The 12,172-nt window shown below is 30.4% G+C and overlaps 2 protein-coding genes across 2 annotated transcripts; both read right to left on the bottom strand.

The window, feature by feature from the left end:
• Window positions 1-246: 246 nt before the first annotated feature.
• Window positions 247-1,457, bottom strand: LOC130826264 (dehydration-responsive element-binding protein 2F). The gene has a single exon (XM_057691865.1). It carries the CDS (start codon window positions 1,345-1,347, stop codon window positions 574-576), a length of 774 nt encoding a protein of 257 aa, XP_057547848.1. The 5' UTR covers window positions 1,348-1,457; the 3' UTR covers window positions 247-573.
• A 6,573-nt stretch (window positions 1,458-8,030) lies between these two features.
• On the bottom strand, window positions 8,031-12,128 carry LOC130826262 (casparian strip membrane protein 3-like). The gene is made up of 3 exons (XM_057691860.1): window positions 10,601-12,128; window positions 10,302-10,425; window positions 8,031-8,389 (listed from the first exon to the last, which is right to left on the bottom strand). Exons 1-3 carry the CDS (start codon window positions 10,873-10,875, stop codon window positions 8,174-8,176), a joined length of 615 nt encoding a protein of 204 aa, XP_057547843.1. The 5' UTR covers window positions 10,876-12,128; the 3' UTR covers window positions 8,031-8,173.
• Between the last annotated feature and the right edge of the window lie 44 nt (window positions 12,129-12,172).

Below are 12,172 nucleotides of genomic sequence, written 5' to 3'. Positions count from 1 at the left end.
CTAGTGCACTATTTCAATCTTAAATATCTCTAATTGTGTTTGAGTAAAAATTATAAAAAATTGATATTAGTAAAATTTACAATAAGTCAAATCAAATAAGATCTCACTTGCATAGACTTTTGGATTAAAAAAACAAAGCACATAATAAGAGTGATTGATGAATAGTATTGAAAAATCAAATGGAACATTTAACGGAAATAGGAGGAACTAGGAATAAAAATGAAAAATTTAATATAATTTAGCGAGAAAAATAATTTGACATGATTTATTATTACACTCTAATCACTCCTTTTCTTCACAAAATTCATTTTTATCCACTACCACTTAAAAAAGTGTTATTAAGTAGTAATGAAAAATTATAAAGAAAAACACATATTTGACGGTGAATGCTCCACTACCATGGGAATGATATAATACATTTTAATGAAAACTAGAACTAGAACCCATTACCGTTCTCAAATTTTACCACTTAATACCAATAACAGTCCCCTAAGACTACATTAAGTTAGGATCTAAACACCAATATTGAGTAAGCTCTAAAACTAGATTTGCATAAATAAAAACTAAGGCTCTTTAAAAGTCCCAAATAGTAGGTGGGAAAGTAATAAGTTCTTCTTCCACATTAAAATGTCCAAAGCTTGTTGATTCAACAACTTCTTGATGATCTTCTCTTAGTATTTCAATCAATTCATCCCATTCACAATTCATCTCCTTCATATTATCATCATCATTACCCTTAATACCCTTTTCATCAATCTTATTATACTCTGTTTCTTCATCATCTTTCAACACTCCCATTTGCTCCAAGAACTCATGTAAATCAATCTGAGGCTTATCATCATCAATTTCTTGAATCACCCTCTTATCCTTGTTCATGATCATCTTAGGCTCACATTTATTGGTTTTATAGTTCCTGAATTCTTGGAGTCTTTGATGAATAACATGAACACTTGGTTGAACATTTATGTTAAGCAAGGATGATGAGTTAGAGGAAGTGGATGAAGGGAACATGGATATGAAATTCTTGGATGGAAACCATCGAAATCGTTGTGATTTGTTAAGAGGGTTGAAATTGCATCGAAGATGAGGAAGATTGAGGTACGCATCAGGACCATAAAGCCGTCTAGCGGCTTCATCATAAGCGATGGCAGCTTCTTCAGCCGTAGCAAAAGAACCTAACCAAAGTCGAGTTCTTTTCTTGGGTTCTCGAATCTCAGCTACCCATTTTCCCCATGTCCTTTGCCTTACTCCTCGATATGTACATGTCGCGTTTTGTGGACCTCCCTTGCCTCTTGCCGGCCCTTTCTTCCATGGTTTCGATAATGGTGTTTTTCTGAAGTTCTCCATTGATCAAATTTGGATTACAGGGCAGGCAGAGAGATATGCGGTATTTGCTTTAATTGAGATAAGACTCTATTCTGAATCGAATTGTATTTTGAAAAAGTGGAAAGGGAAAAAGAGGGAGAGAGTGGATTGGTTTGAAAAAGGCGCGGGGGGTTATATAAGTATTAAGAAGAGTGTGGTAAAGCATGGAAATTTAAATGCAATCACGTTTGGAGAATTCGAGTCCAAAGGCCCATGTGACCGTTACTAAATCTCCTCTGGTCTTCTTCAAGATTTATATTTATAACTTTTCCACGGGATTGTAGATTCATCACACCAACAAATATAGATTTTAATTATACTAAATACCATAATTTATTGTAAATTAGCTAATTTATACGAATTAATTGTTTTAACCAACTAATTCATCAAATGATATAATGGTTGAACTACTCAACCATTTATTTGTATTTGATAAGTTATGATACATTACTTTGCCAAACACTCTATCTTCGTAACAGTGTATAGCCGTTTCGATTATTCTATGTGAATATCAACTATCTTAGTCGAAAAAAAATTTAATGTTTTCTAATCTGTTTTGTTTTCTAATTTTCTATGTATGTATATCAACTAGCTCAGGTAATAATGTTCTATAATATGTTTAGTCTCGATCTCTCTTTTTTTTTGACATATAACCAATCTCAATTATATTGATTTGAGTTAGTATCTGATGAATTTAGCTCACGAGTAATTAGAACAATAACGTTAGATACTTAATCCTAAAATATATAGAGTTGACTACTAAAATAATTCAAGTCAATATGAGCAATTATTGCTAACAAAAATCATAATTTAATTTAGTCATATTTAATACTATCAACAACTAAATAAGAGATCTAATAATTAAAGCAAGTCTAAAGCCTTAATTTTAAAAATATCAACTCTATAATTTATAAAATAAAACAACTCAATATGCAAATTCTTTTCTAGTCACTGAATTTTATTATAAAATGGTACCAAAAAAGATTATACTACTATCGTTTTTAGGAGATTGCAACACTAAAAATTTACTTTAAATATTAAGATATTGATAGGAAATATTAAATTATGTGAATAAGATTAAATGTTGAAAAAAAATGTTTGATAAGAATAAATAAATAAATAAAGTAAAAGGAAATGTGGTCAAGATGTGAAACGCTAGCTAGTCAAACGATATGCATGAGCATTCCTAGGATTCTGATCGACTGCTACAGTGTAATTCAAGTGGCTGAGTAGTGAGTAGTGAGTAGTGAGTGAACAGTGAAGAGTGAAGACTACAGTAAGTACAGTGAACACCCCCATTTTTTAAGTTTCACGAGTTTGTAATTCACATGTTGTCCTGCCATCTTCTCCTGATTCCCGGGGCTTCACATTCCTTCCTTACTCTTATTCACCTTTATCCTATGTCTCTCCCAACCTCATCATTCTTTTAACAATTATCAACAGACTGAATTCAATATCCAAATATACATCCATATGCTAAACTAACTCCACTTTATATGAGACATGCCCCATACTTTGATTAAATAGTCTAATAATAAAAAAAATTTGGCGTATAGACTTCTAGTTTTGAGGTTATCTCATCGAGAGATAGTCTCTTACAAAAATAGCTTTTATGACCATGATCAAATGAAGCATTAATGGAGTATTTTAGAGTTATAGTAAGAAATTTCTGTTGAAGACGAAGGAATGGAATTTGGAATCACAGGGCTCCTGCTGCACAGCACCGATTATACTAACATTTATTTACCAATTTCCAAATTTAAGGGAGCCTGTTTTGTCCTATCTGCATTTTCACTGCATTAAATTTCAACTTCTCTAACGAATACTGGAGTGTTGGATAGAGCCTATAAAATGTGATAATTTACGTGCACATTATGTTACTCTTAATAATAGCAACATTTTAATATTTTTAATAATTATTTATAACTCGCGTAAAAAGTTAAATATAATGTAAAAATATAAAATATGCGAGAAATACGAGAGAAAAGTGAGACAAGTTATATAACTAGAAAAAAGTGACATTTTTTTCGAAAATCTATCTAGTAAAATTTATGGGCAGATAGAAGTTAATTTAAATTTCTTTATCATATTTAATTTCAAAATATCAAATTTTGATTCTGTTACGTTTTTGTTTTGTTTTAGAGAAAACAATAAAATTGCTTATAAATTAGCAAGATTGTCAGTATTGTAATGACTGATGAAGTCTGAAATAAGCTAAGGATGATCCAACTTGAATTGTCGATCTTTTATTCTCTGAATTGAAATCTTAATATATGAGTTTACCTTTAGTTTTAAAAAATAATAAGATTTTAAAAATTATTTTGTTTATAAATTTTAGAGATCCACCCAATCAAAATTTACTTAATTTCTAGTAGTCATAGTCTTATAAAATAATAAGTGATCCTTAATTGGTACAAGTTAATGGATGCAACTATTTAAGAGTAACATTTAAGCCATTAAGGGGAGACAAATCACGATGCTTAAAGATTTTTGTGAAACTACATTGTTAGAAAGTTACATCGTAACAAATAAGTTTTTTAAAATATGTGTTTAAAAATATCAAAATATTTAGCTGAAGAAATTTCAATAATACATATTCCAACCTTTCTTCTTTAATATTTTTTTTTTTCGCGGTTTTTAAAACATGAGTTTGAGACTTAACATTTATAAATAAATTTCATAAAAATTTATAAAAAAGTACCTAGTAAAATTTAACAATATTTCATATAAATATATTTTGACTTACAGATATTCTTGATAAATCATATATAAATTTTCTCTCTTTTAAATAAAATAAATATTAGTAATATATTATTAATAAAAAGCATAAAGGTTTTAAATATGCTCAAAACTGTCATTATCCGAGCTAATCATACAATAGTAATGCTTAAGCTTCTATTCACTTTTATTATTACTCATTTATCATTATTTTTAACAATGACTCACCATTTTATTTTAATTTCATTTATACATTTTAATTTATTTTTATATTTTTTTAAAATTCATTCCTTAATGTTATTAATATAAAGCTACGGATTACTAGTATTTTGGAAGTATAGTAAATTAAATTAATTAGTTGTTTAAATGTCATTGTCACTTTTAATTTCCAAAAAAAATAATGTCGTTGTTACTTTCTAAACACCAAGACATATAGTTGTTTGATTTAGTCCGATTCAAAAATTCTTGTATTAGTATTTCTTCTAATTTAAGGGTAACTTTAAAATTTTAGGGTTATTTTACACATTGGAGATGATTAGAATACAAGTCAATTTCCCCATTTAAATAATTTATTAAATATCATAATTCTCAAGTACACTATGGAATGGTCACTAGCATGAAAAATTCAAATCCAAATAAATAAAATGTAATTCTAAACATTGAAGGTTCCAAGTATTGTGGTTCACTAGCTGTATATTACACATTTACACGCATAATATAATGATACTATATTCATATTTGGTTGTATGATCAAAAATTAATAATTTGTGCTTCATTGTATTGTAATTTGTATATACAAATCATCTTTAACCTCATATTTTTATGACAAATATAGCATGTTCAATGAATCAAAAGGAGTGAACCGTAGAAATCGATGAACCAACAAACAACTTTAATAGATTATTTGATTAAAAGATCGAATAAATTAAATCAACCAACTACGACTAACAATCCACCCATAAATCATTGTAAAACATATTTCAAACTATTTTTCCTGTACCTTTGAAATTGCTATTAATAATAATATATTGAATAAATAACAATTTAAAAGACACAAGTAAATAAATATTAGTCCATCTCATAAGTTATAAAGTGAAACCAATAAGCACAAGTATTACAATTTACATCATCATTTCATGATAACCCTAAATGATAATAGAACTATTTAACCTACACAACAAATTAAATTAGATATTATAAATAAATACAATTCATAGAAATACCAAGAATAATAATCTGAATCATCACACACAATGCAAGTCAGAAAACAAAACCCTACAAAAAAAAAGGAAGCAATTTGGATATAATCTGACCAAGCTAAAAGCCATAAAAAAAATCTTAAAAAGCAAGTCAGCTCTATTATTATTTATTATTATTATTATTATTAATTAATTAATCAATCATAATAAAATTAAAGGAAAAGAGAAGGAGAATTTACAAAGAATAATGGTTGTAACAAGAGAGTATCAGATAACCCCTTATCCTAACCATCCATCTCCCACTCTTTCCACCAAAATTCAATCCATCTTCTCAAATTCAAACAAAAAACCACAATCCAAACAATTCCCCAAAATTGGTCAATTTCAGAAAACCAAATTATAAACAAGATTCATCTTATGTAATTATAACGATAGTGACAAAGAGAGTATATACAATTAATTCTTGTAGTCGGACCCAAAAATTCAGATGATAATTTAGGGTTAGCCAATACTCATCTTTATATACTTCATATGTCCGAAATCCGAATACTTCATAGGTTGAAGCAAATCAACTGTAATCATAACACTGATCATCGTTTGGACAGACTCGAATCGAGATTTCCAGAATTTTAAATCCGAAGACGCCTTAAAAGAAGAGTAAAAAGGCGTTGTAAAGCTCGATGAATTCGAGGATAAGCTCTAACTGCATAACTCCCTGTTTGACGAACTGCATCTTCGATTGTATCCACAAACAGATTTAAACTTCGTATTGGAGGAATGTACAGCGTTAATGGAACAGCTGAAAATGCTACTGCGAAGAAGATTTGTAACATTTTTATTAAAATTTTCGCTTCTTAAATCGATCGATCAATGAATTTGAATTCCTCTTTCTTTTTTTCTTTTCTTCAGTGATTGGATGAAGTAATAATTATAATTGCAACCATGAAAGTATCTTCGTCTTCTTCGTGTTCGTCCTCTGGAAATTGTTCCGCCAGTTAAGGGATTATAACTGAGAATTTTTGCGTGATTAATTGGAATTGCTTCAAATTTTGGGAGTTGAGATTGAATGATTTTGAAATTCGGAAGGCAACAAAAGTTCGAGAAATTTTTTTTTTTTTTTCTTTTTTTCTTTTTATATTTTTTGGGTTTTGATATTTTCTCGCTCTCTCACTTTTTGTTCTTATGGGGCTCTTTAATGGTGAAAGAAGATAGTTGTAGGAATTTATAGGTGGCAATGAAAGGGTCACGGATCTGGACCCGTTTCATATTATTTTTGAAAATTTTAAGTGGTAATTTTTTTTTTTTTTTTAGTTGGTGTATAAATATTTTTTATTTTGTGTAGTGACTCTAAACTTTTAATATTTTTACTGGTAGGTGAAATTATAAAAGGTTAAAGTTTTTTGTTAACTTAATATTATTATTATTGACTATCATAATGTTTTATTTAAAAAAATAAATATTTTAATCACTTTTATGAGGCATGTTTTTTGAAAATTTATTTGAAAATGAGTACTTAATTTAACAAAAAAAAGCTTAATATTTTGTCTACCACTTGAAAAGTCAAAGCTCAGGATCTTCATGCGGAAAAAAATAATTAATATTCGTTAAAGGAAAAGTCGAAAAATCTGGGTTACACATTCTCTTTTACTTTTTTCGAATTTTGTTACTCTAATTCTTTGTGTTAGAAGCGTAAGGTATTATCTCAATTAGAGCAAATACCACTTTTCTTATATAAATATTATGAATTCGATTTTCATATGATCCACTCCTTTTTTTCAGCTAATCAAAAATAAAATTTTTTTGTTTTTAAACTAACACTAGTCCTACTCCTTAATTTTACATTTTTACTTATAATTTGAGAATTTGGTATTATCCTTTTCATTTATTGAATGAATATGGGATGAAATAATCAAATTAAATAAACAAAGAATTAAAAGTATATGTAGATAGATCACTACGAAAAATCAAGTTATATACTCAATGAATATGCTCCTCCATTACTTCCAACAAAGCAAATATTGATTATTAAGTTAACAAATATGACTTTGTCTATTCCATTAATTGACTTATTTATATGTAATGTATGTGTCCTTTGTGAAATTTAATTACTTGATTTTTACTTTCTACAAAACCTACTGATGTCACTACACGCTTATTTGGTCTATTTTAGCTCAATATTTGTTATCTCATCACTTTTTTCATTTTCTAATACAAATATAAGTGAAATTAATTTGCCTCATTAAATCGAGCATAAATGAAAAATAATAGTATAGGATGGACCGAGTATTCATCTCTACGTTTATATAGAATATAAACTAACTCATTTATTACTTTTTGTGTTGAATACCTATATAGTTATATATGTGTTACACAATTCAATATTAACATGATTTTTAATTAAATGACTATGGTTCGAACGTAAATTCCTCGACTCTTTTATACTATCTATGTCTTGTGTTTGTTATCATATTTTGTTCATAAATCAGGCAGGTCTTTTATTAATATTTCATTCAATTTAGAGGAAATGTCCCTTTTTTTGGTAATAGTATTTTTTTTCCTAACAATTTACTCTTGTAATTTCACTTTAATTTTAAAAAGTACCCTTTTTTAAACAATTTACCCTTGAAATCTAATCATCTACTATTTAAAGTGGTTTCTACCCTTTCTCAATATTTGTGCTAATAAATATGGAATATTAATCGTGAACAGTTGAGAGTATTATTACATATTACAAATTTACAAGGTATATACAAATATGCATTCACAATCTAGATATTTCAATTCATACTTTGAAGATTAAACACAAAAAAAAAAATGTAAAAAGGAAAAAGTACATTTGTTTATACATAATTAGGCCAAATTAAAGGTGAGAAAACAGTGGAGTAGAGTGACTAGTTTTTCCTGAGAGAAACAGCAGAAATCAAAACAAGAAGAATGAAAAGAAAAACAGCAATGAATGAAGCAACCACGGCCCCACTAACACGCTCACAGAAACTTCCAAACTGCTGGCAAATTGCCACCCAATTCATCTTTGTGTTGCCTTGATGTGCTAAGTACACTACGGCTGCTGCTGCTCCTGCTCCTGCTGATACAAGTGCTACTGCTACCTGATTTATTCACATTTTCAAAAATGTCAAACTGCAATATGCATGGGGTTAGCTGCTTCAATGGGATCTTTTATCCTGGTCGGAGGAGAAATTACTAAACGTTTAGCATTCCCTCACGCTTGGCGCCAATGAGTTTTTTATTTGAAAGAAAAAAGAAAACTATGCCTTCACCATATCAAATATTAATATTTTAAGTAATAATAGCATGGCACTTTAAATTCGATATGAGATATTTTTCTCTATTTTATTTTCAAAACCTTCAATTATGTATCGAAAGAGGAGTATGAGATGAAGAGTATTCCCGATTTCTTTAGGAGTCCATTTCAGCGTCACAAACTTTTTTTCATAACAAAAGACTCTATTTATGTTTGAACGAGTACAAAAAAATTTTCTTTCTTATTTTTCGAATCAAAAAGAAACTTTGGGATTGCTTAACTACAGATGAAATAAATATATAAAGCAACGGAGCCATCATAGTATTTTTAGCTCCTACGAAAAGAAGGGTGGTAATTGGATAATTTACTGATCTGGATCTAATCAATTCTAGATTTTCTCTTCGTTCAACGGAAAATGAAAGTAAATTCCATTCTATAGCCGTATGCAATGCGAAAAAAATGCCCGTACGGTTGTTCAATTCTATCTTTTTTATTCTTAATTCCATATTTTTTCTATTCATCACATTACGCGAGATAGAAGAACTTTTTTATGGTATATATCATCAGGGTAATGATTCATCAACCCGCGAGCTCTTTTTATGAGGCCCAAACGGGAGAATTTATCCTGGAAGCGGAAGAACTTTTGAAATTGCGTGAAACCCTCATAAGGGTTTATGTACAAATCACAAGGGTTTATGTACAAAGAACGAGAAAACCCTTATGGGTTGTATCCGAAGATATGGAAAGGGATGTTTTTATGTCAGCAACAGAAGCCCAAGCTCATGGAATTGTTGATCTTGTAGCGGTCGAATAAAAGGAATAAAAATAGTTTTAAACATTTGAAATTTTTTCTTGTTACTCGGTTTACCATTCTGTGTTTAATATTCCATTAACTATAAAAAAAAATTCGGTTAGGATTGATCTAAACCAGCCCATTATGTACATGATTCAGCATGCCAACTATTAAACAACTTATTAGAAACACAAGACAGCCAATCAGAAATGTCACGAAATCCCCCGCTCTTCGGGGATGCCCTCAACGTCGAGGAACATGTACTAGGGTGTATGTGTAACTCGTTCAGATTATGAGCTGGAACAAAAAAAAGCAAATGAAAGGAAAGAATTTTTCCAGTATCAATAATCAATACTGGTGAATGGTATAAAACTCCAGTCACTATCTAAAATGAAAAAAAAATAATAATAAATTCATCTATTGGGTATGAAATTTATGGTTTCTATTGGTATAAATCGGGTTTAAGATAAGAAAAAATTTCCCATTGGTAACGAACGTTATCCATTTAGCAGGGAATCTTATTTTAAAAGCAAAAAAATTCGGCTCCGATTCTTGCAAGAACGGACTAACAGGGTCAGCTATCCAGCAAACCTTCAAAATTAAATACCGTTACTGTATAGGTGGATCTCGTTGTGAAAGACCTGTTAAAGTATATAACATATCCTGAGGCTTAACCATAGGTTAAGCCTTGGTTGAGTTGGTCTCTTGACATGGTATTAGAAGCCAGTGTGACAAGAGGTCACGGGTTCGAATCCCAACTATCTCTCATTTAAAGTGAAATATTTAGCGTCATGTACGAGGAAGGAGCGTGTTAGAGTATGTAACATGCATATTCTGGGGCTTCAACCATCAGCTTAAAACTTTTGGTTGAACTGGTTCCTTAACGCAATCTTAAACTAGTATCTTGAATTCGACCCTTGCTAATAAATCGTAAAGAAAAATGGAATGGTAGATGTTTATTTACCGTGTCCAAGATGATGAGTAGCAGCCTGACACCAGTAATCTGAGGCCTCACAATGCTAACTATGGAGAATGGCAATGATAGAACTAAGTATCCACTTGCCACTGCATTTGCAGCCACAAAAAAACTGCCATAAACAGCTATATTTATTAGTATGCACTAATCTAACGACATTCCATTACCCCAATGTTATTAAATGGCTCCCACCTAAGCGGAACTTGGGGATTTGGATATCTACAACCTAACTCTTGTTAGTGATAACAAAGAGCTTGTTTCTTATCAAAGTATAAGTATGCACTTACGAGAAAGCAGGAAGATCATCGAATCGAGCACGAAATTGAAAGAATTGAGTGAAGAAATTCAGAGTTTGATCACTAGTACCCATGGAAATAGTTGCACCTAAGGCAGCAGCTAATGCAGCCAACCTTAGGATAAAATCGAAAATAGCGAGCCCTCGTTTCAAGCCGTCTGCACTCCTTGATGAACCTATAACTGTCACAACTTTCTTGGTCTCAGCTTTTGATCCAGTTGGGTTAGGTTCTTGGATGGTAATGGTTGCTGATTCGTGCTTCGACATTTTTTGATGTTATGTTCTGTACTTGAGAATGAATGATATGGTAAAAGTACAGGGTTGGGATTAGATAGTTGTGATGGGTGTTTGGGGAGGAAAAGAGTAGGATGGAGGAATATATACAAGAGATGGTAATGGGTTAGTTTTGTTAGAAGATGGAAAGTTTTGGCAATGGCAGCTATAAAGATGTATAAGAGGAGTGGTTGCTCAAACTTGCTCCATTCACTAATTATTGCTGTTATACTAGTGTTACTATGCTAGTGCATTTTTGTTTCCAAATATGCAAGGTTGGACTCTAAGGGAGAATATAAGGCTGAGCCTATCTAGGCCAATAGCCCCCGGTCATTCGACTAAAAATCTATTAATATTAAATTGTATGAAATATGTCATAATATAAAAAAATAATAGTTAATTTGATCAGTTCAAATATAAAATTGAGTATTCGACCCATGTTCTGGATTCACCTTGGTTAGACTAGCTAGGTGGCTTAAGTCTAAACATTTACAATTGATTGCAAGAATAATAAAGGTATATGGGTGTGTAGGTTTGTTAAGGTTCAATGGTGTTGATCCTAATCTAAAGGTGGATTTTGTGTTTGAATGAATTTTAACTTGTTGATTGATTTAATAGTCAAAAATTTTATCTTAGTTTTATTGTAAATAAATTTAAGTTAGTTGAAAAATCAAAAATGCTCTACACAACTTTTTTAAATGGATTTTTCTTATTAGTATTTTCATAAATAAACAGTAAAACATTAAAATTTATCCATTATTAAAGTTGATGTATACAGTCGGTTTAACTACTAACAATAAAGTTAATACTACCAACTGGTCAAATGATCCTCGGAGTATTCAATATAAATGATCTTTGGCAGCCGTCTTATCGGAATCTCTACAGCAAATAAAAGTCTCCAACACAACAAAATTCGGTTGTTGCCGGTTGGTTCCTTAATCTAGTTAACAGTTGCACGAACATTATGGAGCAGATCGTTGGTGACTTCAAGTTCAAAAGAACTACCCACCTTATGCTTGTCCCATCACCACCTCATAGAAGTCTAAAATCCATTCCAAGCTCTCGGGACTTGCATGAATTTTCAAAATTGCAAAAAATCAAGTAATAATTCTACAATTTGAAATTTCAAACATTTGGCTTAAATACACTTCTATTTTGATGATAATATACTTCATGGAATAGTATACTGAGGTGTATGGCAAATACGGGGATGGGTAAGGATGGGTATAGAGTAGGACAGATGAGCTAAGAGTATCCATAGCGAGTAGAAATTTTCATACCCAAAGTCGTA

The sequence above is a fragment of the Amaranthus tricolor genome, chromosome 10 (assembly GCF_026212465.1).
Source record: "Amaranthus tricolor cultivar Red isolate AtriRed21 chromosome 10, ASM2621246v1, whole genome shotgun sequence".
Taxonomy (NCBI): Eukaryota; Viridiplantae; Streptophyta; class Magnoliopsida; order Caryophyllales; family Amaranthaceae; genus Amaranthus; species Amaranthus tricolor.
Note: the sequence above shows the minus strand (reverse complement) of the source record. Positions and strands in the feature narration are given on the sequence as shown.